Source organism: Amblyraja radiata, chromosome 7 (assembly GCF_010909765.2).
Source record: "Amblyraja radiata isolate CabotCenter1 chromosome 7, sAmbRad1.1.pri, whole genome shotgun sequence".
Taxonomy (NCBI): domain Eukaryota; kingdom Metazoa; phylum Chordata; class Chondrichthyes; order Rajiformes; family Rajidae; genus Amblyraja; species Amblyraja radiata.
The window spans coordinates 25,874,203-25,888,793 of record NC_045962.1 but is presented as its reverse complement, the minus strand read 5'-3'; the positions used below and the strand labels follow the sequence as shown (position 1 = coordinate 25,888,793).

At 35.3% G+C, this 14,591-nt stretch overlaps 1 protein-coding gene across 2 annotated transcripts in view; it reads left to right on the top strand.

The window, feature by feature from the left end:
- Nucleotides 1–5,283, top strand: part of LOC116975163 (juxtaposed with another zinc finger protein 1-like) — an 86,948-nt gene extending 81,665 nt beyond the window's left edge. For both annotated transcript variants that reach the window (XM_033023905.1, XM_033023906.1), the window contains 2 exons: nucleotides 838–1,007; nucleotides 4,037–5,283. In XM_033023905.1, coding sequence (XP_032879796.1) covers nucleotides 838–1,007; nucleotides 4,037–4,213 — 347 coding nt within the window. In that variant the 3' untranslated portion in view covers nucleotides 4,214–5,283. The remainder of the gene's footprint in view (nucleotides 1–837; nucleotides 1,008–4,036) is intronic.
- Nucleotides 5,284–14,591: the final 9,308 nt, after the last annotated feature.

Below are 14,591 nucleotides of genomic sequence, written 5' to 3'. Positions count from 1 at the left end.
TTCTACAATTTGCTCCTGTTTTTCAGTCTAAAATGAAATGTATATTTTCTATTTGTTCATTGCAACTTTTACTGTTTTTCCCTCACTTCCCCTTTTTCCTGTACATCACGGTGGGTTTCTCTTCTGCGCATGTTGCTTGTTGAATGTTTAGTCTTGCTCCAGTTGCTTGGTTTAGTATGCTGCTAGTTGAAAATGATTCATTGCCCTGACAGATGTCTGGTACAGCTGGATGTGTCCTTGATCATCCCAAAAGTCTGGATGGCTCTGCCATTCAACATTGCCCAAATTATTTCTGTATTGACTGTAGAACCCTCAGTGACAGAACTGTAATGGCTAATTACCCAGGATACCTTTGGCAGCTCAAAGCATAAGTGGGTTTGCAATAAGTACTTGGAGAGTTGATGTGAATGTCATTTATTCATTATGGTTGCAAAGGGAAGATGATGTGCACAGTGGCGCAGCTGGTAGAGCTGCTGTTTCACAGCACCAGAGACCTGAGTTTGACCCTGACCTTGGGTGTTGTCTGTGTGGAGTTTGCACGTTCCCTCTGTGACCGTGTGGGTATCATCTGGGTGCTCTGATTTCCTCCCACATCCCAAAGACGAAGTTGCAAGTTTTGTTGGATAATTGGACTCTGTAAATTGCCCAGAGCGTGTAGGTGTATGTGAAAGTGGGATAACATAGAACTAGCATGCGATGGGTGTTCAATGGTCGGCAGAGGCATGATGGGCCGAGATGCCTATTTCTAAAAAAGAGAAGTTTATTTCAAGCGATTCATATAAATATAGATCCATTAAAATAATTAACCTTTTCCATGTGTTTTTCCTGAAACTTCAGGCAGTGAATTAGATGAAGAAGAAATTGAATGTGAAGATTCTGACAGTGATGAATCATGGACAACAGAAAGTGCTATTAGCTCCGAGACTATTCTAAGCTCAATGTGCTTGAATGGGGATGATGAGAAGCCATTTGCTTGCCCTGTACCTGGCTGTAAAAAGAGGTACAAGGTATGTATTGTGTCCAGTCAACAAGCTGTCCTTGAAGATGTCAATAAAAACGCACTTAAACAAAAGGTGGTGCATTTCTGTTTGCACTGCTTAACAACAAAGAGACAACAAGATCAATGATGTCATTACTCAAAAGTTTACAAATTAATAAGCTTTTGCTCATAGTGTTGCTATGAATCATAAATGTGTATTTGAATGAGGTTTTGGAGAGGGAATAGAGGGTACAAAATCCCATTCTGACTGTTAGTGAAGATGATGAGTTCCCCGGAGGCCAGACAAACCATAGTGGGAACAGCTTTTCACACAAAGAATACAGTAATTTGCCACATCCTGTCCAGGTCCTGTTTGAATGTCAGTCCTGTCTTAATTACCAGTATAACAAAGCTATTCAATGTTATTCTGAAATCTTTCTGGCTCCATGTCTGATGCACGAGAGCCGTCCAGCTGAATTGCTCAAACATCATTATTGAAAGAGCAAGCAGACTTGGCAGATTAATAGTCTTTGGAATGCCTGGTACGATGGAAGGAACAACAAATAAAGGATAATTGTTTAGACGGAAGCCTAAACCAGATCCTCAGTAGGGGAAAATGTAAGGCTAACCTGCCCTGTTTGATGAGCTGCTAATATATAGTGGAGTGGGACTAACTAATAATTGCAGAGTTTTTACATTAAACTGAAGTTTTGATTTTGGTAGACCAGAATAGCTGAAATAATGTTGTACATTTGTCAGTAATTAATTGTGCTGCTATATTTTCAAAAATCAAACTTTCTAATTTTCAGTTTGAATTATTGTCAGTAGAGTGAAGAATGAAATTTTGGGTAATTTATTACCTCTTTGAGTATACACATTGGAGGGAGATCCCCTGAAAAACCAGTGTTATCTTGAGATATTTTCCATCTTAATAACCTGTTCCCTACATCACAGCTTCACAGTTGTTTTTCTTTATTTAATGGACATCAGTGTCTGACCTTCAAGTAGTGGCAGTCATTACTAAAAGCGTAGATGCTCAATACTTTTCAGTTTGTGCTGTTAATGAGTTTGAATTACAGTTTTACAACTATCAAATTGAAAATATTTCTACTATTAAGAAAAGGTCCATGTGTCTATGATAACTGCTGGAGTTACATTAATTTACATAATTTGCTGCTAAACTAGATTTCTTTGCATTGATTTCTAAAGCATCAATGTAGCAACAATTTGTAACAATATATAAAACAAATATCCTCGTGAGCTTTTATGTCTGAAAAAATGAAGTACCAATATTTTCATTTAATTACTTGACAACCAGGTTTTTTTTAAAGTAAGGTGAAACTCTCACAAAAGGCTGCAAATATCATTTGCATTCATTTTCTATAATTAAAATTAATATGTTTTGTACTTTCATTTCCCTCCCAAATTTGCTTCTCAGTTGTCTGATAATAACTATGATTGCCGTACTAAAATTGTAGAATTGGTGTATTTCTACATAGTTAATGTATATTTGACTTTCGATGTCGATAAAGATGGTATAATCATTTGGAACCAAGATTTGTGTTAGAATGTGTTGATCCTGGAGTGTTCTGACATAATGACCGCAGTTTCAGTTTATTGGTAGTGAAGATTATTCTGTGGAGAGAAACAGTCTTAACAGTGAATTATATCAATTTAGCTCAAAACTTTTGCTCCTACTTAAAACTTAATTGCAACGGTATCTTCTATAAAGTCCTCCTCCAATTATTTTCAGCTACCGACCTCCACCATACATTTTGCAGTCCCTTAGTGGCAAAAAAATCATTTGATTTTTGCAACCTATTAGCTAAACAAGTAAAAATCTATTTTCCGAAGTTCAATCCATTATTGGACATTTTGGATCGTATTTTAATATATCACCATTTCATTTAATTTACTTGTATTTTGATGAGAAATATCTTGCCAATATGATGTCACTGGTTATAAATTGCACACATTTCTTGTCTATTGATAAATATATACTTAGTGGGAGGGGAGGAAGAAAAACAAAGCCATCACAATTTTTCATTAATTTGTTAATTGGAATGCCTTTTTCGACAGCAGAGAAATGTAATCCTTTCGTCTGGTTCCTGGACAATATAATTGTTAAAAGGTGCTTAGAATTCCAAGTATTTCATGGCCATTGGAGGCAGAACCTAGCCCACCCACAACTGAGAGCTAGATCTATTAGGAACCTGTGTTGCAGAGTTGAAAGGGTTTACTGCTTGTTAAACATATGAAACACAAAACATATCTGGGGAGGAAATGGGTGAAAGAGAACAAAATCTACTCAAGGAAAAAATGAATGAAAACCAAAAGTCAAAACTATTTAACATGAAAACCATTTTTTAAAAAGGTCAGTTTTTAGTATAATTGTCCTTTTTAACAATGTCTAACTTTTATTCCTGCAAATTTAGTTTTGCTGCTGGCTGTGAAATTGGAAATAATTACTGTATTGTGTGATGGGGTTGGAGGGCATTGATGGATATTTAGAGAAGGGAAATAAAGTATCACAAATATCAGTTTTGCATCCTTGATAATGCAGGTGTAGGGGAAGGTGTGTTTCTCAGTAACACAGTATTATAATTAATGCTAATTAAGTTTTTAAATATTTGTTGGATTGATTTTGTGGAGTTTATTTATTTTGTTTTGTAAATTGGATGTATTTGTTGTTGAGTTGACTGATCAAGAGTTCTCATTTTATTATGGTAGTATTAATAGGAATTTTCCGATATCAATATTTGGTAATATTATTAAATTATATTTAGAGGGGTATTTCAAACACAAGGCTAAAGCATAGCCAAGACAATACTGTGCAGAAGAGGTAACCACATTTTAAATAATCTCAGGTTTAGTGTAAAGGGAGTTCACTAACTGCAAGTTTTGGATATGGATTAAAAAAAAAACCAAATGTGTCAATGCCTATCAAATTCACCACTAAAATATGTGATTAAGCAAACTATGTTAGAAAATGTTTGCTTATTGTAATATCCAAATAATATTTTTGAAATAACGTTAACCATTCTTTATTTCTGTTAGAATGTTAATGGAATCAAGTACCATGCCAAGAATGGCCACCGCACTCAAACCCGTGTCCGGAAATGTTTCAAGTGCCGCTGTGGGAAAAGTTACAAGACTGCTCATGGGCTTCGTCACCACACCATCACCTTTCATCCACCGGTGTCAGTTGATATGCTTAGAAAGATGCAGTTGTGAGGCATTTCTTCTCCCCCTCCTCCCCCCATACCTGACAGAACTGCTAATTGCAAACTCTGTGCTCTGCTAAGAGGGGTGAGTGAAGAGATTGAATTTTCCCTCAAGACTAATTGTTACAAATCTTGAAAAAAATTGCTCTTTATTCTTTATTTTTAAATGAACTGTTTCTGTATAAAATCAACTTTTTTTTAGTTAGAAATTTGTATTCCCATAATGGCATCAAATGCTGCTAACAAATTAGATACAGTATTTTATATATTAATTTTGAATTCCAGGGGAAGTACTTTAATTGATTTGTGCTTCAGAAAGGATTTTTTTCATTATAAGCTACAACATGCAATTTTAGGTCACAACTTAAAATTGATGACAATAATTTTATTTTTTTATTGTAAAATGTTTTTAAGAATGTTATCTGTTGTATGGTAAGGTGCTGCTACACTTTAGACCCAGATGTTTAAAACCTGGGGTCTAAATAAAGGCTAGCTGCATTAATCATTATCATTTATAGAATAGCAGCCTATTTTGGTTGGGAGATCGCCTTGACCAATCCTTCCGTCATATACCACTGGAGTGAATGCCATGCAGTTGCCAGATTTGTGTTGGACGTGCGAAGTAGGGAAGCAATTCTCTTAATTCTAATAGAAAATTTTCTCAATCAATTCATGAATTCATTGACAGTTGTTTCAAAGTTATCCGCAGTCCAAACAAATCTTGAAGAAAAATCTATTTTAAATAACTGAAATGCTTGATTTAAAGCTGGAATCTAAGATTGGAAATTAGATTTACTTGATCTGGAATTCTGTCATAAGAAGTCATTTTGTCATGAGAATAGAAAAGGAACGACCACGCTAGTTTGGTGGTTCGTAAATATGTGTGAGACTAAATGCAGTGTCGCAAGTTAAAATATACTTAATTTCTTGAGACATATGTTGGCCTTTAGTCTGCTAAATCAGTGTGTGTGTGTTTAATTAAAGCAGCATGTGTACCATATGCTACTACATAAGGTTTGCCTGTTTACATCTAAATAATGTACTGTTGCATTAAAAGAAATTCTGTTGTCAGCAAGTTAAGTCATGGCAATTTGGTTACTTATTGGATGCCTGCCTAAAGTAAAATCCTGACCTAATTATGCTTTTAATATGCAGTATCAGCACTTTGGAAGTTTTAAAAGATTTGTTTCTGTGGTTTAGAAAATATGAATACTCCCTAATTTATTTTACAGAATTAATCATGACCTGGGCAATTTTTTTCCTTTATCTTTCTCCATTCCTTTAAATTAAAAGAACTGACCAACAGATTTTGCTTGGCAAAGCCACACACTTGGTTCTCTTTAGTGTAGTGTGGTTTTACAACTTATAACATCACATATCAATGCCCAACATTTGATCAATGGCAAGATTTCATTGGGGCATCTGAGAAGAGTCAAAATTGCTTCTTCACATTTGAAAACACTATGTACTACTATTGACAAAAGTCTTTTGCATGGTTTAATCACTGCCTAATTGCTGTTTTCCTTTCTCCTTTCTTTCATATTTTCCAACTGAGAAGAGTATAACCGTTTAGATTCAGTGCTTTTATGGATGCAATCAATGTGACTCTGTTTTAGTTAATAGGGACTATATTTATCTTCTGGCTTTCTTCCTATGCTGGGAATGGAATTCACAACTGCTGCAAAGTGCTCTAAAACAATGTTGCTGACATTTGTCAAAACTCACCCATAGGGGGTAGCAGAGGTCAAAAGACAGTCAGCTGGTTTTGAAGCAGCCTCTGGATGGGTTTTGGCTTCAACAGCGTCTTTTACCTAAAGCAGAAAGCCACACTTCATTCCCACTTCCTGTTTTTTTTCCAATATAGATCAACACAAGAATTGATATACTTCAAAAGGCAGCCAGTGCTTGCCATTTAATGTGCTGCAATTTATCATTTTTAATCAAAATGTGAAAAATGTTTAAAACTTGAAACCTATCATATATTAAATAGTGAGATCACTGTTATTTTAAAGCAATATTCACACTTATAATTCATAGTCGATCACTGAGAAGTTCTTATTGAAAAGAACTTGGCTTGGATCTGTTATTCAAATTATGCTAAAAGTACTCTTTTTTTCTATTTTGGAAGATATAGATCTTTAATAAAGGTTATACAGAAATTGAGGAAAGATGCAGTCAGGTGAAACACTTGAGCAAAAAGCTTATTAATTCAACCAGCTTTAAACATGTACATACCTTTGGCATCTACTTTTTTGTATAATTTTGCCCTGTTAAAATCTCAACTTTAATTCTCAGAACACAAATATATTCTCCAAGGAATAAAATGAGGTGAAGTGGCACAAATTACCTGCATAGAAGAGTATGCATGTACTGTATTGAGCAACAGATGGCTGATATGTGCAGCACTCCCAAATTTTTTAGCATCCAAAACCACTAAAACGTTGTCCAAATTGGCACCGTTGTAAAACCCCAAATTAATTTATAAATGAAGAGCAAAGATTTGAAAATTTTCAAAGAATTGGATTGATGACCTTTATATTATTTTTATCATATTTAAATTATACAGACACTTTTAGTGTTGTTTTGTTGTTCCATTGAATTGCCTACCAGCCTTGTATTTATTCTCGGACAATAATCCTAGTTAAATATAAAGAAATCAGCAGACCAACAAAAATGAGCAATACAAGTCATAATCAAGATAAACAATCTTAATTAATTATTAAGGTTCAGACTTGAAAACCCTCATTGTCAGGTTTTTCCATGAAAGGTCCTGTTTTATCTTGGAAGCTCCATAAAGTAGTTCCGTGTTCTTTGATTTTGAAATGTATTTTAGATGGTCTTTGCCTCTCTCACCTTGCTGACTTGTCTCCTTCACCTCACTTCACCTCACACTCTCATGTATCTCACTCTCCTGACTCACTCAACTCACCTATTTGCCTCACTTTACGCACATAGGAACCTCACCACTAAATTTCTGTTTATAGCACAATGTATGCCACTTTCCGGTGGTTAGAAATGAGTCCATTTTTAAAAAAAAATCAGAATTAAAATATAGTAGTCACAAAGGCTTTCTACATCTTCAATTACAATGGTGGCTTCCAGAATAATGACAATATAAATTTACTGATAGAATGGTTGCTTTGAGAGTAAATGTTCCTGTTTTTTGAAAAATAATCACTATATAGATTCATTATAGCACATTATAGCTATATAGCACATTATAGATTCTCAGTAATTAAACGTAGACAATATATAAGAAATGCATTGTGGCTATCTTATATTTGTGCAATTAAAAGAGAAATTGCAAGTCAACCGTCATCTGTCAAGAAATATAGTTGATATTTTACCTTGATGATCTTTCATCAGACTATTTAATTGGGATTTTGAGTTTTAAAATGACTAAAATAATTGTGCTTGATGCAGAAACTACCACATCTGGTTAAATGTGCAAAAAACTTTAATACATGTATTTTCCTTGGGTATTTGGATGCTCTTTGCAGTTTTCAAAGTATTTTTATTCACTTTGTTGTTTCCCAATTCTGATCAATAAGAAATAATAAAACTATACAGAACCACTGAATATTTATTTTGGGCAAAAAAATTAATCCAAGCTAGAGGATTTTGTATTATCGTTTTTATGTTGCTTGATGAGTAGCTAGGACTAATAATAGTAAGGAAGACCAGATGTCATTGTGACCGTTTGAGAAATTGGGTGAATAATAAATCTGAAACATACAAGTATCATGTAAAGTGATGAAGTCTTTGGGTTCTTGTAAAATTCACATCATCACTAATGCCCTTTTTGGGAAGGAAGTCTCCCACCGTCAACAAATTGTCCTTTTTAGTTTCAGTCCCCACACCAAGGTGGTTGACTTGGAACACTAAAATGAAATGGGAAATCACTGTTTTAAGTCGCCAGAAAGGAAAAACCAAAATGGAAAAACTATTTGATGGAGCATCTTTGCTACACAAACATTAGCAGATCAGGAAACAGTAGGGCACCAATCTGGGGCAAATATGACATGGCAACATATGACAGCTTTATCCACAATTATTGTTTTTTAAAGCCACTAAGATATTTAAAGATTGATTAAAATGACTCCTGTATTTTTGCAACATCTTTATTTCTATTGTGTATTTTTTTGCAATTCATTTAAACCATTACACTAATGTATAATGTACAACAGCAGCTTAATACAAACTACATATGCGCTAAAATATGTTTAGCTGTTAAATAAGTTTTCTACTTTTTGCTAGGTTGTTAGTTTCTATAAACTGGAATGATTTCACATTTTATTTCATCTTTCCTCATGGCAAAGAAGTAAGCCCATTCAACTCATCCATGCCAGCCTTGAGAGCCTTCACACTAGTCCTATTCCCCTATTTATTTCCATGTATCCTATTCTCCCTCACATGGCCATCGACTCCCCTGTCTAAGGGGTAATTTCTAATGTCAATTTCTGATCCTACATCTTTGGCTGGTGGGAGGAAACTAGAGCACCATGTATCAATAAGATGATTGAACTTGGAGTTTGTGTCAGCAGCTCCATTTGCTGTGGCACTGTGCCACCCATGCATTGTTAGGTCAATGGGCGCATCCATTTTTGAACATAAATAAATGAATTATCTAAATCTCGTTTTAACTGCAAATTAGACTTGCTCTCATTTAATGTAAATGCAATATATATATATATAATGCATTTTTTATGTTAAATGAGAGCAATAATTTTTGGGGAGCAGCATTGAACAGTCTGGCACAAATAACTAGGGTGGGATGGGGGTGGCATGAATTTATTTGTGTTTGGATCACGCCTTAAACTTTACAAGAAGAGCCATTGAAACACTGAAAGATTAGCATAAGTACTGCAGCTACATTGAGGGAAAATGTTACAGAAAGTTGTCACAGAGATACATGATCTTTTGCAATGTGTTGAACTTTATTTCATAGTGTTAGTTAACAGCCAAACAAACCCTACAACACAATGGGAATTTCCACGATATACTCAACCCCAGCGGGATCTAAAGTATTTTTACTGCTACAGCACCTGACATCCTGTGGAGGCAGGAATAGCTTAAAAGCATGCTGTACAGCAGACATCACCGAGATATGCTAAAAAATCTGGAGCATGCCCACATGACATATCACAGTCCTACAGATACCCAAAGAAAGTGGATGTGGAGACAAATATACAAGACGGGATGTATTTCAATATTTCAAAGTTCTATGACATCTTATTGGATTACTCATGCCTCATTTTAACCCTTGGTGCATGGACCAATAACAAGGGAAGCGCCTCCTGTCAAATATAGTTGTTTTTAATGACTTAGGCATATTGGACACACTTGAAAAGTGATTATAGTGGCAATTTCCATTTTCTACACAACACTAAATGGGTCACACCAAAAATAAGTAACCCCAATTCAAGTGCATTCTGATTTTCATGCACCAGAAAACAATCTTATAGTTGTAAAACTATAACATTAATGTGTTTAGTTCTTGATGACCATTTATTGTCTATACCAGCATCAGTTTGATTGCTTGTTAAAATGCAATTAGTTTCAATTTAGTATAGTGTTTGAATACCTTTTATTTTGTGGGTAGTTTGCTCTTGTAATCTTTGTGCATTTCATGGATGATATTTGGGTTAAGTCTAGTTCTGTCTAATTATGCTTTTACTGATACAAGCCAAAAAAATTCCAAACTAAATTTGATTACAGAAATAGCCAGTTATAATTTTGTTGTGAGTCCACAGCACAAAACTGCCAGTTAGTACCAATTTGTGCCAAAGTATGATCGATCCAACTCGGTGGATGCGAGGATGGTTGGCAAAATGAATCTTCAGTTGGTATCTGGCTCATGATGTACTTGACGTGACAATTGATGTTGATGAGTGCCTAGGGAGTTAAAAATGTCCATCCCATACCTTAAGGAGCAAAATCAAATCTAATACATTAATTAGAAGAATTTTTAAATTATTTTTTAATGATTGTACCTTTTGTCATGCTTTCTAAATCTGTGGAAAACATTCTACTTCTGTAAGGTAGAGATATTCTTTTATTTCCCTATCTAAATATCACAATTGAGTTTAAACGCTGTTTACGATCTATACTTTGGTTGATTTTGTGTATGAATGTTTCAGTTGTCTTTGGTATCTTGGCTGTTACTCATTTCCCTGTGACATTAGAAGGCCATGACGAATTACTGATTCACAATTAAAAGTTCCTTCCATTCTTGCCAAAGCACAAGTGAAGCTGGAAATTCTCATTGTATTGATGTCCACAGGAACAAACCTGCAATGTGCAATTATTAAAGATCATCGATTATGTCCAGATGGCTTTGCAGCAATTAGTGCATACAGTTAATTAGCCCCTTATGATCAAAGCTTGGGGAATACAATTCAATTTTTCAGGGGCTAAAATTCCATAATTAGACAACTTTAAATGTATAGTTAAATAGTCTGTATTGATGGTATCATCAGTGTTTTTCAGAGCTCTGTGATAGAAGGCAGCTATTTGCAGCCCAGCCTTCATTTTAAATTGGAAAAATTGTAATCTAAAATTGTAATTGCAAACTTTTGTCTGGTAATGTTTTAAAAATGGGTACTCCAAAGTATATTTTGTTATTAAATTATTAATATGATGCTGCCATATGATTTTGTAACTGCAGTGCATGAGTTTAAAAGATGCATGTTGGAATCTAGTGCATGTTTTTCCATTGACTGAAATAGAGGAAATATATTGTTGAGTAAGTTATCAGTAGCACCCTACTTGAATTACAGATATTGAAGATAATATCAGGCTTCTCCTGCAATGGGCTAATAATCTAATACATTAACCATGTACTTTAGAACATCACCAACTTTCCTGCAGTGTTACAACGAGATTTAATGAACCCAAAACTTGAGGAACATCGCCTCATCTTCCACCTGGACACTTGTAGCCTTGCAGAATTGTCTAATACTGGAGAATTATTAATTTATTTCTTCCTGTCTATATAAGAACCATTTTTACCTGTTAATCTTTCCTTTCCTTTTTTCTCTGTGTATACGGAGGCCTGCAGGGCATAGCGAGAATCACATTTGTAATAAATTACACTCATAGTAGCTTCATCCACCTGCCATATTACTTCATCCTACCAGAGAAATGTCCTTTTTCCTCCTCCTCCCTCCCCACATTTGCTGCTACTGAAGCTAACTTGTTTTCTTTCTTTCTCAGGTCTGATGAAGGACCCCTCATCTGAAACATTAGCTGTTTCTCTGGACATACTTTTACTTTTTTCAGAACTTTTCAATTTTTGTTTTTATATCATGTTGGTTTAGTCTACCCTATCCTATTTGTGTAAGTCTGGCTTCACGGGCAGGTACCACAAACTCATAATTAATAACCGAAAGACCAAGAAGCTTAATATTCTAGTATCTGCCCTCATTAAGCCATCTCAACTTGCCCTCACAAATATTCCCTTTGTTCTACACATCTGTCCTTTCTCTCTTTTCCAGTTCTGACCAAAGGTTGCAGTTCTAAAATATTAACTTTCATTCCACAGATGCTGCCTGACCGGCTGAATTTTCTCAGTATTTCCTGTTTTTATTTCAGATTTCCAGCACCTGCAGTTTAGTGTTTTGTTCTTGGGAGTTTGGTCTTGCTCTCGGCCTCTGCTGGATCTCGGGACTCAACCCTGCCCACTTTTGCAGTCTGTGTTCTTCATTCTAAACCTATCAGTTTCTGTTGCAGACCCCCCACAAAACCAATCCAATCATGTCTCTGGAAATAGGACTAAGGAATCATGTCAGGTACAGACTATTAAATCACATAATTTAAGTAGGTCATGTTTTATAACAACTTCTATCATTACAGACTTCTTTAATATATTTTTTAAAACTTGTACAGTGTACTCCAACTTAAATATTCCATTACAAATAAACTTGGAGTATAGTTGCAGGTCTACAATCAGTGGCAGATTTTCAGTTGTATGTGATGGGCGTTATTCAATTAGATTAAGAGATCAAGTCGGGAGTAGTTAGTTGAGTACCCGAGTATGTTTCCTTCATGATGTCTATGATAATACTGATGAATAATTTATGTACAGAATATCGATAGAAGCATAATCAACTAAAAGGGCAAGCCTTCAAATCATAATTCAGTTCCAGCTATGCTAAATATTTACTTACCACTTACACACAGCGGCCATTCAACCCATTTTGCCCCCCAGCAGAGCCATTCTATTCACACTTATTTTTTTGTAGACCTGCAACATTTTTCCCTCTCATCAGGCCATAAACTTCCTTCTTTCATTATTTTGCCATTTAGCTACATTAAAAGGTAATTTACAAATTAATCTGCCAACAAATCTTGGAGATGCAAGAAGAAACCAGGGTACTTAATTCAAACCCACGTGCTCACATCGGAGAACTTGCAAACTTTGTACAGACAGCACCCAAGGTCAAGATCAAACCTGGGTCCCTGGAGCTTTGAGGTAGCAGCTCTAACTGCTGCATCTCCATGCCACCCATATCCTGTTCTACTAACTAATTAAACATATTAAATTCCACAAAAATATTAACGTATTAAGTGCAAAATCCTGTGTATTATCATTTTATAGCTGTTACATTGACCAATAAAATTACAATAATATTTGTGTGAATTTAACACCCACATTTGCATACCATAAAACCATTCACCATGTTATCCCTATATTGAGTGATTAGGTTTTTTATGCACTACCTGTATTGACACATATTAGGAAAAATAACCAAACTATTTATTAGAGGCTAAATTCTTACTAGATTTTACTGACATGTTATTTTTCACAAAGTCTGTAGAATATAGATTCAATCTTGCTAAAGATCACTTTAGCAAAACCAACTTGGTTGGTTTTCATAAATAGGCATCCAAAAGTGCTTTAGTTCCTAGCTTTTTTTTTTAAAGAGTTACCAAATCATTCAGTGAGTGGCATCCATTTGTAAATTACATGCCAATATGATATGATCTGCACAGATTAAATTGGCTGTTAAAATGCGTTCATTTAATGTTGTTATATCTATTCCTAAGCAGTGAGACAACTGACTGGTATGCTAGGACCTGAACATAAAATCACAATCACCAAATAAAAATACCAGGCATGACCTGGAACATCTATGGTACCAAGTTCTTAAAAGCATAGAGGAAACATTCAAGCAGAACTGATCTTCCTTCAGTTGTTCTTGAAAATATGCCTTAACCATGAGTCTGTTTTGTGAGAGATGTACTAAAGTAATATTTGAATTTTAAGAATATAGCTGGCATTCGCACCTCGGTAATACAGCTCATTTATGCAATAATTGGTTGAACATTTATTTAAACTTTCCATCATGTTCTAGACTCGTTTATTTCATAGTGAGTTCCCTTGATATTTGTACAAATGCCAAACAAATGCAGAATATTTTTCAGAAACAAATCGAGGGCAAGCCAATGCACATTTCAGTAGTTGCCATAAGCTCTGGGAAAAAAAATCCCTGCCTGTATCCTTCAAGGTGTTGGAAGGAGTAAGAGAATTTAAGAAAATGATTGCAAAAACATGAGTAAAGATTGAATCTCATCTGATGCAGCTGTTGTGATTGTAAAGTTTATATTGGTATGGCGTAAAGCGATCAATCTGTCACTTGTGTTGCAGTCAACAAATAACCGTTGCATTCCTGCATGATGTTAGTCGTAGAGGCGTACCGCATGTAAACAGATTTTTTGGCACTGAGTCCATGCCAACTATCAACCACCTCTTTACACTAAACCTACGTTAATCCCTTGTTTTATAATCTCCCGACATTCTCACCATTCCACCACCCACCTACACACGAGGAGCAAATTGCAGTGGCCAGTTAACCTTCCAATCTACATGTCTAGAATGTGGCAGGAAATTGATTAGTACGGGTGTCAGGGGTTATATGGGGAGAAGGCAGGAGAATGGGGTTGAGAGGGGAAAATAGATCAGCCATGATTGAATGGCTGAGTAAACCTGATGTTCCGAATGGCCTAATTCTGCTCCTATAACGTATGAACTTACGAAATTGGAGCACCTGGAAAAATAATGTCAAACAGAAACATGTAGACTCCAAACAGCTCTGGTGGTCAGGATTGAACTTGGTATATTGGTGTTGTGCCACCCTAAGGACATTTACTGTCTAAGTATAATTTAGGTGACAACCAGTTGGTATCCTTTTAAATATTTACAGAAGCAGTGAATGAAAAATAATTGGGGAAGAACATGCAACAGTACAGCATAGGAAACAGGCCTTTCGGTCCACAATGTTTGTGCAGAACATGATGCCAAATTAAACTAATCTTTGCCAGCACATTATCTAAATTGCTTCATTTCCTGCATATTCATGTGCCTATCTCAATCCTCTTAAATGTCC